Source organism: Rhineura floridana, chromosome 4 (genome assembly GCF_030035675.1).
Source record: "Rhineura floridana isolate rRhiFlo1 chromosome 4, rRhiFlo1.hap2, whole genome shotgun sequence".
Lineage (NCBI taxonomy): Eukaryota > Metazoa > Chordata > Lepidosauria > Squamata > Rhineuridae > Rhineura > Rhineura floridana.
The window spans coordinates 141,791,489-141,815,821 of record NC_084483.1 but is presented as its reverse complement, the minus strand read 5'-3'; the positions used below and the strand labels follow the sequence as shown (position 1 = coordinate 141,815,821).

Here is a 24,333-nt window from a genome sequence, read left to right as displayed (position 1 = left end):
AGGCTATTCCACAACTCGGGGGCCACCACGGAAAAGGCCCTAGATCTAGTAACCACCCTCCGGGCTTCACAATGAGTTGGTACCCGGAGGAGGGCCTTCAATGACGAACGAAGCGAACGGGTAGGTTCATAGTGGGAGAGGCGTTCCACCAGGTATTGCGGTCCCACGCCATGTAAGGCTTTATAGGTCATAACCAACACCTTGAATCTCGCCCGGAAGCAAATAGGTAGCCAGTGCAGGCGAGCCAGAACAGGAGATATATGCGAAGACCGACTGGTCCTTGTCAATAATCTAGCTGCCGCATTCTGCACTAGCTGAAGCTTCCGAACTGTCTTCAAGGGCAGCCCAATGTAGAGTGCATTACAGTAATCCAATCATATAAGGGAGAAAAAGTAAATGACAACTTGTCCTGAACGTCTATGCCAAGTCACAGCTGCTTATACACAGACGTGCTGTAGAATGCAGAGAGATGCCATAAATAGTTCCTTTCTGTTAATACCCTTACATAGAATGAAGTCATAAAGCAAATCCTTGCATTCATTTTTAGCAAATATGGGCCTACTAGGACTGATATCACTGCTGTATAATTCAAACAGAACACAGTTTGAAACTGAGATTGCTGTCAGTTCAGTGTTGAACTAGCAATAAAAGAAGAGAGACCAGCTAAGGATGTTACAAAAGGCAAGGCAGTCTTACTCTAAGAATGCTCTGCTCTGCTAAGCATCCCAGCCAGGAGCTGGACATGATCACACTTAAAACTCTGAGTTCCAGTGCAATGCAGCTATTTGTTGCATTACACTTCCCTAACTAAGCAGTGATTGCCAGGACAAGAAATTTCCAAACAAGAACAAATGTTTTCATTCATTAAATACCCTGTGCTTCTTTAAAAGAAACCAGAGCAGCTTAAAACAATAAACTCATAACAAATCAACAATATTAAAAACAGCAGCATAAAACTGTAACATAAGCAACAGTCATATAAACAATGAAACCACCAGTTTCTCCCTCAAAAAGGGGAAAGTTTCGTCACAGTGCAACAGCAAAAGACTAAAACAAATAAAAACAGACAAACTAACAAACAAAAACCCCTTCCACCAACACCAAAGACCACTCTAAAAAGCAAGCTCTTAACTTGGTGTCTAAAAAACGTCAGTGCTGGGATTAGGTTGGCTTCCTTAAGGAGACCGTTTCAGCTCTGCTCCTCATAAATGCTCACCATACTTCATCTGGTGAGTGAATCCAAAGATGAGTCTCAGTCACTGAACATGAACGACAAAGCGGGGAGAGAGACAGCCATGATAATGAATATCCTACCATCACAGGAATGAAACCATTGCTGCACTGGAATGTGCTACACACTAGAAAGGTCACTGGTAAGTAAGCACACACATACACTTCATTGTACAGGCCCAGAGAACATCCACTATCACTCTCAGATCTAACCAGGTTGGAGCTAGAACTGTGAATAGACCAGCACAACTCACTCCATATACGCAGTTGCTCTGCTCGTATGACTACAAAATTGTGGGTAGATAAGAGCAAAAGAGAAAATGTAGTGATTGGGTGGGTGGGGGCAATGATAAAAAGGCACACAAAGGGAGTAACTCTCACAAACCACTACTAGCATTCAAAGATAAAGGTCATTGGGAGGGGAAAATGCTTGTGGAAGGGGAAGAAGGTCTCACAATCTCACCTCACTCCCTTGAGAAAAGCCTGGTCAAAGAGGCACATCTTTTTTTTTCATTCATAACTGGTACATTTTAATAATACATATACTATACCTATATAGTTTCAACAAATTAAAAGCAACATATGGTTGCACATTGTCCTGATATTTATTGTTCCAAAACATCAAAAATAAATACAATTTTTCGAGAAAACTTTTTTGATGTTTAACTTGAAGTGTCTTATAATATGTTTATCATTATCACAATAGACCATATTTTCTCAATCCATTCTATAAGGTACAGTGGATTTTTCCAGTTTTCAGCTATAATTATTTTTTCTGTTGTAAATATATTTATGCCTACCTCTAAATCTATTTCTGGAATTATATCTTATATATCCAAGCAAAGTTATTTTAGGGTCTTGAGACATATGACAACCTATATATATATAGACAACCCCCCCAAATAAGCTTAAAATCAGCTTTTTTCCTCCTATGTCTCCAGCAATTATTTTGACCAATTTTGTATGTTATATTCAATTTATATAGTGTTATACACCATTGATATATTTTATAATATTTTCCCTTTAAGTTGGCTGAGATCAGAGAGAGTATAAGCCCATAACCAAGTCCGTTCTTTCATATTTATCTCTCTTCCTATATCAAAGAGCCACATCTTTAAGCAGCACTGAAAAGTAAACAGTGTTGGCACCAGATACATCACAGAGGAGACATCATTGCAGAGATAGAGTGCTATCACAGAAAATACCATATTCCATACTATCCCACAAAGTACCAAGGGACAATTCAAAGGCAATTCTGATCTAAATGTATGGGCAGGCATCTATACGGAGAGCCATCACTTCTGATATTTGGGACCCAAATTGTTAGGGCAACATTATGGCAACAATAACAGCTTAAATGTATAGGTAACCAGTGCAACACAGGGAACATCAGTGTTGGAAGATGCAGGTGCAGGCAGCCATCTGTGTGTGCACCGCAGTCCCAAAAGAGGAAGACTCCTCAGGAGTAAGGGACCACTTTAGAAGGAGGAAACCTTGAAGGTTGGGCCAACCAGCTGAATCAGAGAATTGTAGAGCTAGTAGAGTTGGAAGCCATTGAGTCCAACCCCCTGCTCAATGCAGGAATCCAATGTAAAGCATATCTGACAGGTGGCTGTCCAACTGCCTCTTGAATGCCTACGGTGTTGGTGAGCCCACCACCTCCCTAAGTAATTGGTTCCATTGTCATACTGCTCTAACAGTTCGGAAGATTTTCCTGATGTTTGGCTGAAATCTGGCTTCCTGTAACTTGAGAGCATTATTCCATGTCCTGCACTTTGGGATGATCCAGAAGAGATTCTGGCTCTCCTCTGTGGTTTCAAGTAGAAGAGTGCTATATCTCCCCTCAGTCTTTTCAAGGCTAAACATGCACAGTTCTTTCAGTCTCTCCTCATAGGGCTTTGTTTCCAGTCCCCTCATCATCCTCATTGCACTCCTCTGAACCCATTCATGTTTGTCTGCATCCTTCTTAAAGTGTGGTGTCCAGAACTGGACACAGTACTCAAGATGAGGCTGTCGGAAGGCAGAGCTGGGGTCCCAATCCCGGGGAGCTGGATCCCGGAGAGTTGGGAGAAGAGTATTCGGATGGATGGCACAGGGAAGGGGGAGGAACTTCCCCCCTTTGGAGTGAAGACGAAACAGAGGAACTGCCAGTGATAAGGTCGCTTAGCAACGGGGAGCCTGAGCCCTCCCTGGACATTCTCACGCCTCCCCCTCTTTCAGGCTCAGAGCAAGAGGGGAAAGAGGGAGGGCTGCTCACAGCCAAAAAGCGGGGAGGCAGTTTACCATCAGCCCCTCCCCTATCTCCCATCCTAGAATCGGAAACTTCAGAAGAGGAGGGGGTGATGCTTCCCCCCTCACCGCGCACACGCAGACAGCTGAAAAGACAGGAGAGAAGGGGGGAAGGCGGGCAGTATCTGAGGAGCAGTTAAGGAGGAGTGAAAGATTGCACGCCCGTTTGGCCCCTTCTTAAAGAACAGGCGGGAAGAAGTCCCTTGCTCTATCAACTTTCTCCCAATGCCGCAGGACCTGTATCCCTGTATTGATTCATGAGAAAACGCAGTCTTTGTTTGGACATTACCCTAATAAAACACGAATTAACTACAGCCGTTGGTCTGGTTCCTGAGTCACATCCTGGGCCTGACAGCTTGACAGAGCCACCTAAATCACCCTCAACGCTCTCTTCACTTGACTGGGACAAGATGTCAAAGGGAGCAGCGGGGGGGACGAACCCCACTTCTGAGACGGAAGAAGTGGAACTCTTGAGGACTAAGGTAGCTGATTTGCAGACGGATGTTCAAGCCCTGCTAGCAGCAGTCAAGGCGCTGAAGACGGATAATCAAACCTTGAAGGCCACGATAGACCAGATGCGAACAGCCCCTCCAGCTGCTGTAGTAAAGGTTCCCATTGGATTGCCCCCCAAATACGCAGGACAAAGTGATCAGTTGGCAACGTTCGTGGCTCAATGTGAGTTATATCTGGATGTCAGGCACACGGAATTTCCAGACGATGGGGCTAAAGTAGCTTTCGTGATTAGTCTCCTGGAGGGAGAAGCTGCAAAATGGGTGACTCCGTATCTCGTGAGAAAGGATACTGTCTTAGGAAGGTACAGAGGATTTATACAGGAGATGACCGAGATGTTTCAAGACCAGCAAAGGGCTGAAACAGTAGCGTGGCAACTAGGCGCTCTGAAGCAAGCTAAAGGGACTGTTTCCGAGTACACTAACGCTTTTAAAATTCTGTCCCAGGAAACTGGTTACAATGACACCGCCCTGATGTTTATGTACCAGAGTGGATTAAATGCTGAAATCCTGGATGAGTTGGCCAGGACCTCCCCCCCCTGCTGACCTACCAGGGCTCATCCGGCTATGCCTACAGATAGATCACCGGATGGAAGGAAGGCGCCTGGAAAGGAAGCAGGAGGTCCCGAGATACTCAGCCTCGGCATCCCGCAACAAGACCCTTCCCACTGCAGGGATGGCAGGTAATGCAACTGAGGGACATGGAGGGGCTAGGCCAAGACTGTCGGAAGAAGAAAAGGAAAGACGACAACGGGAACGTTTATGCTTTTATTGTTCAAAGCCGGGCCATGTGGCCAGAGACTGTGGACTGAAAGGGGGGAAAGCCGAGCCGTCGGGAAACTAGAACACCCAGTCCACGTGCAGGCCGGTGGACTGGGGGCAGCGTTGTATAAAGGCCCCCCAACGATCCAACCTCCCTCAAAGGGGGTGTTGGTCTTGCCTATTCGGATTACAACTTCCAGAGGAGAGGTGTTTAATTCCACTGCCTTAATTGACAGTGGAGCCTCCACAAATTTTATTGATGCAAAGTTAGTCAAGCATCATGGAATTTCCCGGTGGAAACTGGACGCTCCCCTAGCTGTGGAGACTATCGATGGGAGACCCCTGAAGTCAGGAGGGGTGACACAAGCCACGGAGGAAGTGAAACTTCAAATCCCTGGGCACGAAGAGTTCATTTCGCTATACATGTCAGATCTCTCAAACTTTGAGGTGATTCTGGTAATGCCCTGGCTAGCAAAGCATGAACCCAAAATAAGTTGGAAGGAGGCGGTGGTGTGGTTCACCTCACAGTATTGCCAGGAGAACTGTCAACCTGAAGGAATCAAGAACACCTTAGCGGGGGCAGTGCAAGAGATCGAGCAAGTGACCCTGCCGCCAAAGTATGAAGAATTCAAAGATGTGTTTGATGAAAAAGAGGCAGAGACTTTACCACCGCCCTTACGACTGTGCGATTGACCTAGTGCCAGGAGCCAGCATCCCATCAGGGAGAATCTACTCTCTCACAGAGAATGAGAGGGAGGCCCTGAAGGAATTCCTGGATAAAAACCTGAGGCGAGGATTCATACGCCCCTCACAATCCCCTGCTGGAGCGCCACTATTGTTTGTGAAAAAGAAGGGGGGGAACTCAGACCCTGTAACGACTATCGCGCATTGAACCAGATCACCATCCCCAACAGCTACCCGCTGCCCCTGATCTCAGAGTTGCTGGACCGACTGCGCTCTGCAAAAATCTTCACGAAGTTGGATTTGAGAGGAGCGTACAATCTGATCAGAATGAAGGAGGGAGATGAATGGAAAACAGGATTCTTGACCGCTTACGGACAGTATGAATACCTGGTCATGCCGTTCGGGCTTTGTGGAAGTCCAGGAATTTTTCAAAAATTCATGAACGACGTGTTTAGAGACTTGTTGGACACGTATGTAATCTGTTACTTAGATGATATCCTGGTGTTCTCAAAGAACCAGGAAGACCACGACCAGCATGTGAAGACGGTGTTGAAGAGACTGAGAGAAAATCACCTGTATGCTAAATTAGAGAAATGTGGATTTGACCTCAAGTCTCTAGACTTCCTTGGATATCGAATCTCAGCGGAAGGCGTGGAGATGGACCCAGGGAAAGTAAGCTGCATATTGGACTGGGGCCAACCTGTCACCAAAAAGGATGTACAACGGTTTTTGGGGTTTGCCAATTATTACAGAAAGTTCATTCCAGGGTTTTCCAAATTAACAGCTCCTCTGACTGACTGTTTAAGGGGGAAGAAGAAGTTTCAATGGACAGAGAACGCCACCGAGGCCTTTGAGGAGCTGAAGAGAAGGTTTGCTACTGAGCCCATTCTGCGCTTTGCTGATCCGAACCGCCCTTTCGTAGTGGAAGCAGATGCTTCAGATTTTGCCATCGGGGGGGTCCTGCTACAATTAGACCAAGAAGGGAAGGAGCTGCACCCCTGTGCGTACTTCTCTCGGAAGTTAAAGCCTACAGAGAAGAACTACACAGTTTGGGAGAAGGAGCTGCTGGCCATCAAGGACTGTTTTGAAAACTGGAGACAATACCTAGAGGGGACCTCTCATCGAATTGAAGTGCGCTCCAACCACAAGAATCTTGAAAGCCTCCAAACAGCCAGAAAGCTGAACCAGAGACAGATAAGATGGTCCCAGTTCTTCACTAGGTTTAACTTCCAGATTACTTACCATGCCCAAGCCAAAAACCAGAGAGCGGATGCCTTATCCAGACAGCCACAATACAAAGAAAGTGAATCCGAGGACCAGCCTCAGTACGTAATCCCGCCAGAGAAATTAACGTTGGGAGTATGCCAGTCTTCATGGGAAGAGGAACTCAAAAAGGCACACCAAGAAGATGCAGACATGCTAAAATATCAGCAGGAGACGGGACAAGGTCAAGACTCAGAAGTAACCTTTCACTGGAGAAATGGACTGTTATGGTTCAAAACCGCCAGATATGTGCCAGAAGGGGAATTAAGGCTCAGAATCCTACGTCAGTGTCATGATTCCATCACAGCGGGACACTTTGGGATTTACAAGACCATTCAGAACGTGGCCAAGGACTTCTGGTGGCCTAAAATGCGTCGGGATATTGAGAGTTATGTAAAGTCCTGCTCTGTCTGTCTGCGGACAAAAACACAAACAGGGACACCAGCAGGACTGTTACAACCGTTGCCTGTCCCACACGAACCCTGGAAGGACCTCTCCATGGATTTTATAACTGATCTACCCAAGTCCCAAGGAATGACAGCCATCTTAGTAGTGGTGGATCTACTTACCAAAATGGCACACTTTCTTCCTTGTGCAGGGGCCTTAGAGGCTAAAGAAACGGCCAAGTTATTCATAAAAGAAGTCTACCGGCTGCATGGATTGCCAAACAGCGTAGTCTCAGACCGAGGAACTCAGTTCACAGCCAAATTTTGGAGAGCAATGTGGAAACAGTTGCAGACGGAATTAAAACTCTCCTCTGCCCATCACCCCCAGACAGATGGGCAGACGGAATGCTTGAACGCCGTTTTGGAAAGATATTTACGAAGTTATGTGTCCTATCAACAGACTGACTGGGTATCATATTTGCATTTTGCAGAGTTCGCCTACAACAATTCTCTGCACTCCAGCACTCAACAAACCCCGTTCTTCGCTAATTATGGATTCCATCCTAAAGTCTTTCCAAGCAGCTCAGAAGGAATGCTGGTACCGGCAGCTGAGAACTTCCTTAAGGAATTGCAAGCAGCGCAACAGACACTGAAACAGCAGTTAAACGAAGCCAAAACGGAGTACAAGCGAGTTGCTGACCTGCACAGGAAGGAGGCCCCCCCCTTCAACCGGGAGACCAGGTATGGCTGTCCACCCGCTTCCTCCAGATGCCGGGCAAATGTAGAAAATTACAAGACAAGAGGGTGGGTCCTTTCGAAATAGAAACTCAAATCAATCCCGTGGCGTACCGACTGAAGCTGCCTGACACGTTTAAAATACATCCTGTGTTCCATCGATCCCTCTTAACGAAAGCCGCCCCTCCCAGTGAGTTACGGCCGGAGGAACCTCCCGGAGCTCCACTCCTGGTAAATGAGCAGCTTGAGTTTGAAGTTGAGGAGATCTTAGATTCCAGGATCAGACGCCACAAGCTGCAGTACTTGATTCACTGGAAAGGCTATGGGGTGGCTGACAGATCATGGGAAGATGCAGCTGATGTGCATGCTCCAGAATTGGTAAAACTTTTCCATCAACGTTTTCCCCACCGTCCCAAGCCAGACAAGGGGAGGGGGCACAGCCTGGGAGGGGGGATGGTGTCGGAAGGCAGAGCTGGGGTCCCAATCCCAGGGAGCTGGATCCCGGAGAGTTGGGAGAAGAGTATTCGGATGGATGGCACAGGGAAGGGGGAGGAACTTCCCCCCTTTGGAGTGAAGACGAAACAGAGGAACTGCCAGTGATAAGGTCGCTTAGCAACGGGGAGCCTGAGCCCTCCCTGGACATTCTCACGCCTCCCCCTCTTTCAGGCTCAGAGCAAGAGGGGAAAGAGGGAGGGCTGCTCACAGCCGAAAAGCGGGGAGGCAGTTTACCATCAGCCCCTCCCCTATCCCCCATCCTAGAATCGGAAACTTCAGAAGAGGAGGGGGTGATGCTTCCCCCCTCACCGCGCACACGCAGACAGCTGAAAAGACAGGAGAGAAGGGGGGAAGGCGGGCAGTATCTGAGGGGCAGTTAAGGAGGAGCGAAAGATTGCGCGCCCGTTTGGCCCCTTCTTAAAGAACAGGCGGGAAGAAGTCCCTTGCTCTGTCAACTTTCTCCCAATGCCGCAGGACCTGTATCCCTGTATTGCTTCATGAGAAAACGCAGTCTTTGTTTGGACATTACCCTAATAAAACACGAATTAACTACAGCCGTTGGTCTGGTTCCTGAGTCACATCCTGGGCCTGACAGAGGCCTAGCCAGTGCCTAATAGAGGAAAACGGTCCATTGGCCTCACCTGAAGGGTGGTTTTCCCAGGTATCATGCCATCACATGGGTAGTACTGCCATCTAGCATCCGAAGGCAAGAATGCACTGAAGTCAAGACCTAAGGCGACCATGTCCCTCCCACTGCAGTTCATTCACAAGTAGTCCGGAGTGAGATATCTGAGAAATACAATGGCCAACTGGCCTACCAGCAAGGAAAATACAGGAACTAACCACGTAGGAGCAACACATATAATCTTAAACAGATCTTGACTTAATATATAAAGAAACCCTGATTAATGGGGAACAGTAATATGTAACTTTCGGTAGAAAACACCGCATCCTCCTCCAAGAGGGTGGGCCGTGATGGCATGATACCTGGGAAAACCACCCTTCAGGTGAGGCCAATGGACTGTTTTTCCCAGGTAGCATGCTATCACATGGGATGTACCAAAGCAGCCCTAATAGGGAGGGACCACCCACTGATTTATCATGAGAAGCAACCTGTTGCAGAACACGCCTCCCAAAGGAAGCGTCAGTGGAGGCGTAGCAGTCTATCTTATAACGCTTAATAAAGGAGTCTGGAGTAGACCATAGAGCCGCTCTACAGATATCTGCAAGAGGTGAGTTGGTTGCGAAGGCAGACGTAGTAACGGCTGTCCTGGTGGAATGTGCCGTTATCTTAGTAGGCCCTGGAAGGTTAAGTGACTCATATGCTAGAGTAATATAAGCGCACAACCAACAAGACAAAGTGGATTTACAGACCTTTTCCCCCAAGGTCCTAGGGTGAAAGGATACAAATAATGACTCAGTTAGTTTGATATCCTGGGTGCGAGATAGGTAGATCTTGAGAGCTCTCTGAACATCTAGCAAATGCCAGGCCTTCTCCAGTGGATGGACAGGCTTCGGGCAGAATGATGGAAGAACAATGTCCTGGTTACAGCGGAACACTGAGTTGACCTTGGGGCAGAAGGATGGATCTGGCCGCAACACAACTGAGTCCTTATGGAAGATGCAGAGATGGCAGGCCGATAACAAGGCTTCCAGCTCTGAGACTCTTCTTGCCGATGTTATCGCCACCAGGAACAGGACCTTGAACTACAACAGTCAGAGAGGCACTGAAGCAAGGGGTTCAAACGGAGGGCACTGCACGGCTTGTAGGACCTTCGATAGACTCCAGGAAGGGAAGTGGTGACACATGGCCGGAGAAAGGCAGAAAGCCCCTTTCAGAAAGCGCTTGATGAGTGGGTCAGAGCCCACAGGAACGGCAGATGAGGAGACAGACAGGACTGAGGAGATAGTGGAGGCATGACGATGCAAGGTGTTTGCTTTTAGTCCCATTTTCAGCCCTCTATATAGGAACTGCAGAACCTGTTGTACAGTGACATGTGAAGCCAGGAAGCCCTGGGAGGTGCACCAGCTAGAAAAGGCAAGCCAAATATTCTGATAAATGCGATTTGTCGACAGTCTCCTAGATGCTAGAATTGTGTCAACCACCCCGAGGCAGTCCTGTGCTACTCAGCTGCCTCCGTTCAAATGCCAGGCTGTCAGACTCAGCCAGTCTGGATCCGGATGCCAGATCAGTCCCTGTGAGAGCAGATCCGGCCTGACAGGCAGTTTCCAGGGGTCTGTTACTGACAGTGAGAGAAGGTTCGAAAACCACGGTCGGCGAGGCCAGTATGGGGCTATCAGGAGTAGCTGAGCCCCTCGTGCCGCAATTTTCTTAACATCCTGCCCAGGAGAGATATTGGGAGAAAGGCGTACAGTAGACCGTCTGGCCAGGGCGCTGTCAGCGCATCCACCGCTTCCACAGTCAATTCCAGGTACCTCGAGAAGTAGCGGGGCAGCTGGCAATTGTGGCTCGAGGCAAAGAGGTCCACCGAGAGGGTGCCAGACCGGTGCCGAACCGGTGCTGGAGGTCGAACACCACTGGATGAAGTTTCCATTCTCCCAGACTCACATGCTGCCTGCTTAGCCAATTGGCCGTCACATTCAGAACCCCGCTGAGACGTTCTGCCCTTAGCGACAGCAGATGATTCTCGGCCCAGTCAAAGATTCGGGTCACCTCTGCACGGAGCGCTTGAGACCTGGTTCCCCCCTGCCTGTTCAAATGCTATTTCATGCATATGTTGTCTGTTTGGATTAGCACATACTGCAGTGACAATAGTAGCTGGAAATGCTGAAGGGCCAGGTAGACAGCTCTGAGTTCCAGCCAATTTATATTCTGACACTGCTGCACTCTGGACCACACGCCCTGGGCAAAGCGGGAATTGAGGTGGGGGCCCCGGCCGGTCAGGCTGGCATCTGTGGTTATTATGGCTCTGTCTGGCTCCCAAAATGGAGTAATCCTGCTGAGGTGTGGCGTCATTGCTCACCAGCGGAAGGACACATGCAGCGATGGCTCCAGGTGGATCACGCGATGGTTGGAATTGGCAATGTCCGCCTGAAATGGTAATAGGGCCCACTGGAGTGGTCAAGTGTGATGTCAGGCCCATGGGACTATGTGAATGGTGGAGACTAACGTCCCAAGAACTTTTGCCAGAAACATGACATCCGCCCTTGAGCGTTGCATCAGCAGGGTTGCCATGTCTCAGATGGTTGAAATACGCTCTGGAGACAGGAAGACCATGGCCTGCGTAGTGTCCAGTATCGCTCCCAGATGCTGCAGATGCTGAGTTGGCTCTAGGTGACTCCTTTCTATGTTGACTAGCCAGCCATGGGTCCTTAGAACGGTTGAGCCCCAGCTCTCTCTGGAAGGGCAGGGAGGGGGAAGGCATGAGTTGCAGACGCCTCAACTGCCAGAAGGTGCGGAAGATCCAGCTGCTGTTGTGTCTACTCCAGACATTAGGGAAATGAGTGTGTTAAATGCTCCGCCAATTCCCACGGGTGACCCAGCCCCCCTTGGGGACAGCACTCAGCCTTCAACCATCCCGACGGATCAGTTAGGGGAGGATTCCGAAAGAGCAGTAACTCCTCCTTCACCAAGCCGTGAACTAGCAGTAACCCCCCCCTTCGTCCCGCAGTAACTTAGAGACGCCTGACGCTTCTCAGCCCTCTACTTCCTGGACTGTTGATAAGGACCCTGTTTCGTCAGATGAGCCCATGGAGGCTCGCCCCCCCTCACCTCGCTCTCAGCGGCGGGAAAAGCGTACCGGGCAGAGGGCGGGTGTGCGAAGGAGTGAGAGATTGTGCTCAAAAACTTTCCCTATATAAGTCTGCTGAGTATTGAGGGGGGTGTTGAGTCAACTTTCTTCTTACGTCGCAGAGCATGTCAAGAGTGTAGTTAGGGATTCCTAGTGACTAAAGGTAGGGTTTTCTATGAAGCGCACTGCTTTTGATGTATCCATTACTCTAATAAAACGAGATTTACTTGCACCAGCATCACAGTCTCCTGGTATCGACTCTGGACGGGACAAGAACCTCGAGAGTGTGGTGAATCTGTCTTTTGGCCTGATTCTTGAAAGGTACCCAAGTAAAAGGTTGTCCATGTAGGGGTAGATATGGACTCCCTGTAGACGGAAGAAGGCCGCTAGGGTGACCATCACCTTGGTAAATACCCTTGGGGCCGACGCAAGGCCGAACAGCATGACCTGGTATTGAAAATGGTGCTGGCCTAACAAAAACCTCAGGAATCATCTGTGGGCAGGTCAGATCGGGATGTAGAGGTAAGCGTCTGTCAGATCGATGGATGCCAGAAAGTCCCCCTGTTGCAGTGCTTCCATAATTGATGCCAGGGACTCCATTTTGAACCGATGGTACTTCACAAAGCAATTGACAAACTTGAGGTCTAAGACCACCCTCCACGACCGATCTTTCTTGGGAACCGCAAACAGAACAGAGTAAACGCCCTCTGACCTTTCTGCTGGCGGTACTGGTTCTATTGCAGCTATGTCGAGGAGATGACGTATGGCATCCTGCATGACCCTCCTGTGTGATCTGGATATGGGAGAGGGGCAAAATCTGTCCGGGGGGGTCAACCAAAACTCTATGTTGTAGCCATGGGAAAAAATTCCTCTGACCCAAGAGACCTGTGTTAAGGCGAGCCAGAAAATTGCGTAGAGGAGTAGCCTGCCTCCAATAGGTATGGCGTCAGAACTGTCTGCACTGACGAGCTCCTTGGCTGTATGATGAAGATGGACCTTGTCATCCCTAGTACTGAGCTCTGCCCTGGAATCACTGTCTGGGCCAGGGTGCCCTGGAGGAGCAGAAATAGGCAATTCTAGAATCGCGGCCTCGCCCCCCCAGGCCATGCCCCCAAAAGGGCTGGAAAGAGCGATATGGAGCAAACCTTCAAAACAGTCTGCGTTCATCTCTCTTGGCTATGGCTAAAGCTGATTGGTTGTCCTTAGGGTCAATCAAGACCGCTTTAAGGGCTTCCTCTCCGAACAGCAAGGACCCCGAGTATGAAGCCATAGACAAGTTGGCCCTGGCTGTGGTGTCAGTGTCCCAGTGTCGGAGCCAGAGAGTTCACCGAGCCACTATTTCTGCAGCTAAAGCCTGTGCTCCTTGGTGGGTTGCGTCCAGAGTGGTGTCTGCCACAAATGCAGTCGCTTTGTTTAACTTAACTAGACTCTTTCACAGTTTGACCGGATCCGGATTGGGATCATCCAAAAGGTCATCCAGCCGCATCATAGAGGCTCTTGAGAAGATAGAGGCGGCAGTAGAGGCCCATATAGAATAGGTGGAGGCCTTGTGGTTCTTACATAGAGCAAAGTCCAGCTGCTGTTCAGAAGGGTCTTTGAACTGGGAGTCTCCTTCTTTCGGAAGGAGAGACCTAGATACCAAGTTCAAAATTGGTTGATCCACTCCAGGGACATTCAGGAAAGACATGAATTCTGGGGCCAACGAATAGAGTCTGTTGGCTAATGGCGAGAAGCGATGTGGGTGCAGTGGGCGGATCCATTCCTCCTTAGCCAGCTTGTTGATGGGATCTGGCACAGGAGGAATATCAGAGTGGCGAGATGCTGCTGACATAGAATGACAGGGGCAGTGCAAGGGTGTTTGGCTGTCCTCTAAGGCCGGGACTGAGACATATCGGGCTTGCTTGCAAGTGCTGTGGGTAGACAGATGCTTAGTTTTGGTGACAGCTTTGGAATGCAGCTTGGAATGCATGTGCTTTGTGGCTTTGTGTTGCGCCGGGGCCGTGCGCTGTTGGTTTGCCCAAGGTCTGCGCTGCCTCTGGTCGCTGATCTGCCATGTCAGGATCTAGATACATGCACACAATGGGGAAGGTGCGGTATCACTCCTGTGCAGTATGACAATGAGGAAAAAGTTGCGCTATTCAGGCTGGGGTGCCAAGAGAAATAGTCTTGATTCACTATGGCACCAGAATAGCTAGGTACACGCACACAATGGGGAAGGTGCAGGACTGTTACTGTGCACTGTCCAGGTCAGGCTGCCAAAGGTAAGTTTTGATTCAGTATGGCCCACAAAAAATAGATACACACACACACTGGGGAAGGTGCGGTACCGCTACTGTGCACTGTCCAGGCTAGGGCGCCAAAAGAAATAGTTTTGATTCAGTATGGCACCAACACAGCGAGATACACGCACACAATGGGGAAGGTGCGGTATCGCTTCAGAGCGCTATATCTCAGGCTATCCAGCTTCTACAGCACCATATTAGATGGTAGAGACCATGTGGCATTAAAATATCAAAAGTATAGAAGGAATAAACGAACTAGCCCTCACACAGCCAAAGGAGAGGGCAGTATAAGGAAAAACAACAAGGGGAAGGCTCTAAAGAGGAGAGGGGAGGGGACAAAAAAGGCGGGAACCAGGCAGGCAAAATGGCGAACGCGGAAAAAATGGCAGGAAAACAAGGGCTAATGGTGGCTGCGAAAAAACACAGCCGCTTAGAGCAGGCTACGTCTAGAACAGCCCCTTATTGCCTGAAGGAAAGGCCAGGTGAGGACTAGAGTACTGCTGACGCGAGCTGCAGCTAAAGTTGCTCCGAAGAGGCGAGCGTTCTGAATCCCGCAGGAGGGAGGAAGAGCTGGCACTGCTTGGGGTGGCTGAACCAGGAAGCAGGCGCTATGAGCTGCTAATGGAGCGAGCCGCTGCTAAGCTGGCTCCCAAGCAGCCAGGAGCTCCGAGACCCACAGGCGGGAAGGGAAGCTGGTGCCACTTAGGGTGGCAGAGGGGGAAGGCAGAGCTGTGAGCTCCTAAGCTGAAAGGAGAGAAGCCGCAGCCAGCACCGTTTGGAGACAATCCACAGAAAAAAGCTCTTTAACGAGCTGGGGAGGTAGCGGCGCGAGCTTCTGAAGGCCAGGGTAAGACAGAAGTGGCAGCCAACTCCCGGTGCGGGAGGAAGCGAGCAGCGGCGCTGCGTAAAGTGGCCGCTGCCAGCAGAAGGGGATAGAAAAGGGACTGGGGGGGGAGACAAACACTACACCACCACCTCCAGCGGATTGGAGAGGGAGGAAGGGAAAAGGCAAAGGCTAGAAAAAAGGGAAAACAGAGGGGAATAGAGAGGCCCCCAATTCCTACACACTCCCTCTCACACACACGTTCACACAAACAGACACACTAACACTAATTCCTAAACTAATTCCTCATGCTCTGGAGATACAATGAGCCTCAGATAAAGGCAAGAATGAACTGGAGTGGGAGGGGCATGGTTGCCTTTGGTCTTTTCAGTGCATTCTTGCCTTCGGATGCTAGATGACAGTACTACCCATGTGATGGCATGCTACCTGGGGAAAACTACTACTTCATGCAATTTGGAAACTATACCTGCAGCCTAATGTAGCATTTGCCTTTTTTTGCAGCCACATCGCACTGTTGGCTCATACTGTATTCAGCTTGTGATCATCAACAATTCCAAGATGCTTCTCACATGTAGTGAGAACCAAGTATCACATCCTGAACCAAGTATCCCCCATCTTATAACTATGCATTTGGTTTCTTTTTCCTAGGTGTAGAACTTTGCACTTATCCCTGTTAAATTTCATTCTATTGTTTTTAGCCCAGTGCTCCAGCCTATCAAGATCATTCTGTTTCTGTCTTCAGGATATTAGCTTTGCCTTCCAATTTTGTATCATCTGCAAATTTGATAAGCGTGCTTTGTACCTCCTCATCCAAGTCATTAATAAAAATATGGAAGAGTACTGGGCCCAAGACTGCAGCACCCTGCTTGTTACCTCCCCCCAATGAGAAGGAACCATTGATAAGCACTCTTTGAGTACGATTCTGTAGCCAACTGTGAATCCACCTGATAGTTGTTCCATCCAGCCCACATTTAGCTAGCTTGCTAATCAGAATATCATGGGGCACTTTGTCAAAAGTATTATTGAAGTCAAGATATATTATGTCCACAGCATTTCCACAGTCTACTGGGGAGGTTACTATATAAAAAAAGTAAGATTAGTCTGGCAGGATTTGTTCTTCATAAATCCATGTTGGCTTCTAGCTAGTTGCTGCATTGTTTTCAAGACAGTTAAAGGTTGAGAGCTCTATAATCTGCTCCAGAATTTTCCTAGGGATTGATGTATGTATAATAGGTTAGTGAGACAGGACTTGCCCTTGCAGAAGCCATGCTAGTTCTGCTTCAGCAAGGATCCCTCTTCTACATGCTTGGTTTTTTTTATCTTTAACAATACTTTCCACAAATTTTCATGGGACAGATGTTAAGCTAACTGGCCTGTAATTTCCAGGATCCCCCTTGGATACCTTTTTAAATATTGGCGTTACATTGGCCACTTTCCAGTCGTCAGGTATGGAGGCGGATCTGAGGGACAAGTTACATATTTTTGTTAGAAGACTAGCAATTTCACATTTGAGTTCTTCAAGAACTCTTGGGTGGATGTCATCCAGACCCAGCAATTTGTCAATTTTTATTTTGTCTGTTAAGCCTAGAACTTGAGATCTTTTAGATAGTAAGCAGTTTATAAATGGAAATAATAGCAATAATAGCAATAACAATAACAACAACTTCATCTCTGGTCACTACCATTTGCCTCAGTTCTTCAGATTCTCTTCCTACAAAAGTTGTTTCAGGCACAGGGTTCTGCTCTATATCCTCTACTGTGAAGACAGATGCAAAGAATTCATTTAGCTTCTTTGCAATCTCCTTATCCTGCTTTAACATACCTTTGACTTCCTTGTCATCCAAGGATCCAACTGCCTCCCTAGATGGTCTCCTGCTTGGAATGTATTTAAAAATTTTTTTGTTGTGGGGTTTTATGTTTTTAGCAACATACTCATATTTTAGCATCTCTTATTGTCTTCCTGTATTACTTTTGCCAGAGTTTGTGTTCTTTTTTATTTATTCAGACAAGTTTTCCATTTTCTGAAGGAAGCCTTCTTGCCTCTAATAGCTTCTTTAACTCTGTTTGTTAACCATACTGGCATCCTTTCAGCCCTGGTGATACCTTTCCTGATCTGCAATATGCATTCCTGTTGAACTTTTAATATTGTGTTTTGAAACAGCTCCTAAGCACTTTGGAATGGTTTGACCCTCTGGACTTTGCCTTTCATATTTATTTTTACTAATCCCCTCAATTTGGAGGAAGTTTCCTCTTTTGAAGTAAAAGTGCCCGTGTTGGATTTTCTTGGCAATTGACCATTTACATGAATGTTCAATTGGCACTATGCCCACTGCTCCCAATCAGTTTGACAACACTTACCTCTTGCACCAGGTTCTGCATCTCTCACTGACCTCAGCTCATTCTCAGCTTTAGTCTTCCTGATACCATCCCTGCAATTCTGTGCTACATGTCTGTACTCTTCCTTTGTACGCCCAGTCGTCTTATACGCCGGAATATACGGTATTTTGAACCATAGACTCTCATTCCCATCTAACTTCTCCAGATATCATTATTCTGCCCTTCTTTTCTTTTCCCCCCTTGCCTGAAGTCCTTTCCTTCTTCCATATCTGACCTGCCAGTGTAGTAACTTAAGTTCAAGGTGCCATGCTTTCTCTTAAGTTGTTGCAAATGACAATTTACAGATCGGTTGTCAAAGGTATTTTTTGATGCATCATAAAATATTTTTGATATCCCTATACTGGCACAAAACCCATCACAGCATTTTCCTGTTCTGAGCTCCTTTTTTCTTAATGTCCAAGCTTTCCATGTTAACTCACAACGTTCAACCCTTTTCCTAGCCCTTCCCAATAAATTTAACTAACCAAACCCCTTACATCCCTTTCTTCTCCAAAGTACATTGCTTCTCTCCAGCTTTCTTTTTTGAACTCGTAAAATATCCACTCAAATTTATTATAGAGCACTGATACTTTCTCTCCCCTTCCTCAAATCTTCCATCCCAGATTTACTGAGTTGCCCTTGTGCTCGAGCTTGATAGCACAGATAGCACAGACTTAATCAACTTAGCCTCAGACCTTTGCATCTGGAACAAGAGGTGGGAGAGAATTATGAAAAGACCATGGACACCCCAGAAGGTAGGAGCAACAAAAGTGAAAGTTGGGGAGGGGGGAACCCTTTGTTGTCCCTTTGAAGTAATGCTTGTTATTGTTTAACCAGTTCATACAGTGTACACGTAACAATCCAATTTTCTTGCCTATTTTTTTTTAATAGAATGGGCGTTGAAAGAAAATTCTGAGTATAAAGTACAGCTTTATATTGGTTTTCAAATACAGGAGCTACAAATATCTCTTAAGATCCTTAACAATGATTGAACGGATTGTAAAGCCCAGAACGCAGGGCTGCTTCACATGTGACGGTAACCATGTGGAGGTCACAGAGAAGCACTTTCAAATGTAGGTGGCTGTAATGTCTGTAAATAGCTCATCATCACTACAGAAATAGGCCTCGCTCATCTAACCCAGGTGAGGTAGTAGGTCAGGGTGGAAAACTGGATCTAGCCCATGGGCTGAATCCTTTCTCCACCCCATGTGACTGCCCACATGTCAGTCACGTGATGTTATTATGATGCAACGTGACAACTTTGAATGACTTAGGTGACAGCTTCAAATGAGCCCTTTTGAATCCAGTGTCTGCAAAGGACAAATGTCCCTTTTGCAGGCCTGCTGTGGATTGAATACAAGCCATGCCCTGCAAACAGACAAAGTGGATCTTGCTGACCATGCAGCCCCCTTGGCTGCACTAGGGAGTTTCTTGTCTGCTGTGTTTTAATCGTAAAAACTGTTAAAATAGGGAGGTAAGAATGACCCCCTCTTTGCAGTCCTTCCGCCGACAAGCAAAGACCTTCCTATTCCAACAGGCCTTTGGAATTGAAGGCTAAGGATAGGGCATGAAGGGTGCTGCTTTGCTAATGTCTATTATATTATTTTTAAACTAGTTTGAACTCTTTTAGCTATATGTGTGTATGGTTTTAATATTGGAAATAGTTTAATCTTATCTTAATGTAGATTTTGTATGTTTTTAATTATATGTATTTTTTATCTGGAAGCCGCCATGAGTTCCAGTTTTGGAAAAATGGCGGGGTATAAATAAAGATAATAATAATAATAATAATAATATGTGTTCTTTGTTTTCAGGTAATCTCTAAGCTTTGGCTTCTTCTGCTGACTTCCCCCTTTTTTCCTTGTTGGAATTGTTTGCAATTGTGCCTTTAGAATTTCCCTTTTTTATACACTTATACCCATCTTGGAGTCCTTTTCTCATTAGGGTTGCTTGCCATGGAACCTTACTGAACCTTTTTCTGAGTTTATTAAAATAGGCTTTCCTGAAGTCCAGGATACATATATGGCTACTCTCAGCTTTTGCTTCCTTTAAAATCAAGAACTCAAGTATAGCATGGTCACTTTCCCCCAGAGTTCCCGTAAATGCCACTTCATCCACTGAGTCCTCTCTATTAGTTAGAATCAGGTCAAGGAAGGCTGACCTCTAGTTGCATCCTCCACTTTCTGTAGGAGAAAGTTATTAGTAACACAAGTCAGGAATTTCTTGGAGAGACCGTGTTTGGCACAATTTGTCTCCCAACAGATATTGGGGTAATTGAAGTCCCACATTACTACTAGATCATGCCTCCTCGAAACTTTGGCAATTTACTGTTCAAAAGAGTCATCCTTGTCTTCTCCTTGACTGGGTGGTCAGTAGTAGACTCCAACTACCATGTTCCTTTTATTCCTTGCCCCGTTAATTTAAATCTAGATACTCTTGGTACAGCCAGAATCTGGGTCTGGATGACCAGGACCCACAAACTCCTAGCTGAAGACTCTTAATTCCTGGAACACTACCAGTCCTTACTTCTGTGGAGTTTTTTCTCTGGCTTCCAACCCAGACTGACCCTGTGCTACTGACTCCTGCTAATATACCTTGCTATTGGAATCCTGCCTACCTGTGGACTGCCCAATTGTATTTGCCTTTGCCTTTTGACTCTGCTACTGGACCACACTCACTTTTGGACTGCCACACTATGCTTGACCTCAGCTTCAGCTTAAGACCCTGCACTTTTGGAGTGCCCTGAAATCTGATTGCTACCTTCAATTTGGCCAGTCCCCTGTCCCAGGGATCTAGCTTTCTTCTCACCCTAGCTAAGGGACCAAGCCTGGACCAGAACAAGGGAGAACATACACCTAGGCCATGGATAACTCTCAATGGTCACCACCTGCTTGGGGAAATGTATATAATACATAGTGGGAACTTGAGCTATTTGTTATTTTTCCTCTCTCTTTTAATAAGTGGTAAATATTGGGTTAAACCAGACACACAGATTATGGGAGGGTTGGGATATGATCTAAAAAGGAAAATATATGTACCGTATATTCCGGCGTATAAGACGACTGGGCGTATAAGATGACCCCTAACTTTTCCAGTTAAAATATAAAGTTTGGGATATACTCGCCGTATAAGACTACCCCTGCTTATGACATGCAGGTACTTAGCAGGAAAACTGTCACTTATAAACTTATAAATATTAATATTTGGATTGTCCAGTTGTTTTGTTTTTGTGCCTAGGAATTACCACCAAAAACTGGGGAAAGATGTGAGAAATCTTTTTTTTTAAAGCAACATTAAATGCCTAGACTCTAGTTTCCAACACTATGGAGTATTTATTGATTGATTAAGAGAATTTATATCCTGCCCTTTTGCTGTTAAAAACAGAGCTCAGCACAGCTTACAAATATAGTAAAAACAATAAAAATACACAATCAGAGAAAAACAAGCCAAAATGTTAGGAAAAGAAGTCTTTCACACCACATGCTCAGTTCTAAATACTGTTGCAGCAAGTTTTACAAGTTCCTCCAGTATTCCACTGGTGCAGGCACTCAGACATTCAAAATCTGTATGTTTCTTAGGTTTTATAAAAGCAGAGCTTTGCTTAACTCAAAATTTCTTCTCCCTTTGAGCAACCACATCTACACAGGTTCCACCTCCATACTCAAAATGAAACTGAGCCTGGAAGTGTACAACAACCCCACACATACCTTGCTAATTCGATTATCAATGCCAGGATGTCTGTCTTATCGATTACTCTCCTGCTACCCCCACACACACACACACCGGGCATCATGAAAGACCCAGTCCTGGCCTCAGAAAGAAAATAAATATCTGGTCCTCTTCAAAGTATTGATAAGCCTCTTGTTTTAATTGAAATAATAATTATAAATTCTTGTTCTTATCACTAATGGGAGTTAATTATCTTGCATATGCTGCTGTTGCTTCTATGGCTGTAACGGAGTGAGGTTAAAGATAAGTGAAATGCAAATAGGAAAAAAAAATACAGAAGGCAGTAACACTTTCCTAAATGTAATACCATACCAACCACAACAACATTCCTATAAGGCAAAAAACTAAGCATCTCACAACCAGTCAGGATTCCTAACCAAAAACCAAAAATATGATAAATGAAGAAATATTTAGGTAAGCATAACTATCAAATATATTTATTATTTACACAAACTGTAAAGATATTTATAGTGCAATCCTAAATTTATTTATTCAGAAGCAAGTCCCAGCGTATTCAATGGGGCTTACTCAAACAGGGACAGAAATGCAACCTGAAGTGATAAGCAACTTCATTCACACAACCCAAAATTCCAAATCATGCCACTTTACACTGTTTTGCAACTGTTTATACTTGTTTTTATGGTTATTGGATTTTAAATGGCTTTATTTCTTATTGTGAGCTGCCTTGGTTTCCAACCCTACCTCACAGGGGTGTTGGAAAGACTCCATACACACACGCACACACTGCAGATGTATAAATACATACAGCCCATATAATAGTTTATTGTCAAACCAGTTGGTCATTGCAGAAAAATCAGTATTAGTTTTTTAAAAATCAGTATTAGTTTCCTACAGAATAAAAACTGCAATACCTAAGTAAGCCCTGCCTACTTGCTTTAAAATAGGACTGGGGGGGGGGGCAGAAAGAGAACACAAACACAATTTTTTTTTACATTCACTCCAAAGTCCCATTGATTTTCAGCACATTCATAATCATGTCTACTCAAAAGTAATTCCTACTGAATTCAATAGGATTTACTCTGGACATATGGGATTAGCACTGTTTTTACCCGCAAAAGCAACTATTGGGAAGGTTTTCAAAACACTGCCCAGGATCTGACTCCTACACACAACAGGGGGAAAAACTGAAATGTATATACCTACCCAATTTATGAGATTTTCAGATAAACAGGAGGGGAAACCACCATTTTCTGGCCTCGCAATTGCAGACACTGCCACCAAACAAACACTTCACTGATTGGCTGAAATCCTGAACGGGCGGGGTTAAAGCTACGAAGTGCTATACAGTAGTTTAAAAAAAGATTTAACCGGGGGGGGGTGCCTGACGTTTTTATATATATCTCAAGAACCGCACCACCTAGAAACTTAATTTTTTTTTTAAATGAAAGCTGAGAATCTGGGCCACCTAAGGGGCTAGCCGGGCGCCGGGTGGCATGCTTAGAATCCGGGTAAAACCCAGCTATTCGGGCAATATGGCAACCCTAATAAGACGACACCCGGCGTATAAGACGACCCCCGACTTTGGAGAAGATTTTCCAGGGTTAAAAAGTCGTCTTATACGCCGGAATATACGGTATATTATTCCCAGTCTTACTAAACCGATTAGCAACATTTATAGTCTGTACACACATTTAAATGCATTACTGGGGCCTCACTGAATTTCCAACAGCAACACATCCACCAATTGTAGTTTGAGAATTCAGGTTCTGAAAATATGCAATTTATGCATATTTTCTGTGAGCAATGCTACTTACAGCTTAAATATGAAAATTTGCTGCAGTTCTACAGCTCTTGATAGAGTTCTGATGTGGAGCTAAAAAGCCATTGGTCCACCCCCAATATAAAAGGACCACACATAATATTTTGACTGTCTACAATTCTGTAAATCCATTTTACTTTCACACTATAAAAGATAAAGAATTACAGATCATTTGTGCCAAAATATTGAAACACATCAGGTTCAAGTCATGCTGCCAGCTGTTACCAATGTCCTATATTTATCAATTTAAACTCCATTCTTCAGGTTCTCAGAGCTGCAAAGGATTAAAGATCCATCTTGATTTGAGGAGTACAGAATATACAAATTCTAAAAATGTGTGAGCCTGCAAAGATTAAATAAAGGAACATATTAATTTGGAGCCAGTGAATTACATCCAGCTGCGACAGTGAATTAAGTACCGATTAATGGCTAAAGCTTTTCTCCAGTTTGGATTCTGAAGCAAACTCATTAAGCTTTTAGAGTAGCTATAATGTGTGTACTGTGGGAACTGTTCAATGCTATTCAAGAGACTTTAACTGTAAGCTCAGAGCATTTCCTGCAGAGCTTCTGATGCTATTTTCTTTATATAACATGTGTGCCTGAAAATCCAGCCAAAAACAAGTCCTTTGTTTTTCTACTTTGTTGTGGTCCCTCTCAGCTTTACGTTTCTTGAACACAGGTAAATAAACTCATAATCCAGATGGTGCAACAGATGTGAGAGCAGCACTCTGAAATCAACAGACAGTGGGCAATACTTTCCATTTTCTCTTTTAAACGCTAACTAATATGTAATTCGGAATCTCCGGTGTAGTTAGCATCTGCTCCCTTCGGCCAGCCAAAGGTTACAGGTGTTCCTGATGTCATTTCACAGTAAGGCATGGGCCGGGCTTGTGAGTGAGTGCCCAGACTCTAATCTTTCCCTACCACCTACCAGTTTTATCATGCTGGGTCTCCATTTGCTGCATCTTCTGTGTCAGCTCCTGCTCTCTCTGTTGGGCCTGGAGGGCTCGGGTCTTTGCCTCATTGCTAAAGCTGTGCTGAATGTTCTCTTTTTCTATCCTATTTTTAAAAAAAGTGTGGGAAGCACTCTTAGAAAGCATACAGAATTTTGAACAATATCAGCAAAAACAAGTGATAAGTACATATTCCAAAGAATTATCTACATTCATTTATTTTGTGTTCTATTTAATACCCAAAGAAATGAATACTAAAAATTA

The 24,333-nt window shown here is 45.8% G+C and overlaps 1 protein-coding gene across 1 annotated transcript in view; it reads right to left on the bottom strand.

The window, feature by feature from the left end:
* SDCCAG8 (SHH signaling and ciliogenesis regulator SDCCAG8) overlaps positions 1-24,333 on the bottom strand; it is a 231,828-nt gene that overhangs the window by 105,070 nt on the left and 102,425 nt on the right. The window contains exon 14 of the mRNA XM_061626111.1: positions 24,048-24,175. Coding sequence (XP_061482095.1) covers positions 24,048-24,175 — 128 coding nt within the window. The remainder of the gene's footprint in view (positions 1-24,047; positions 24,176-24,333) is intronic.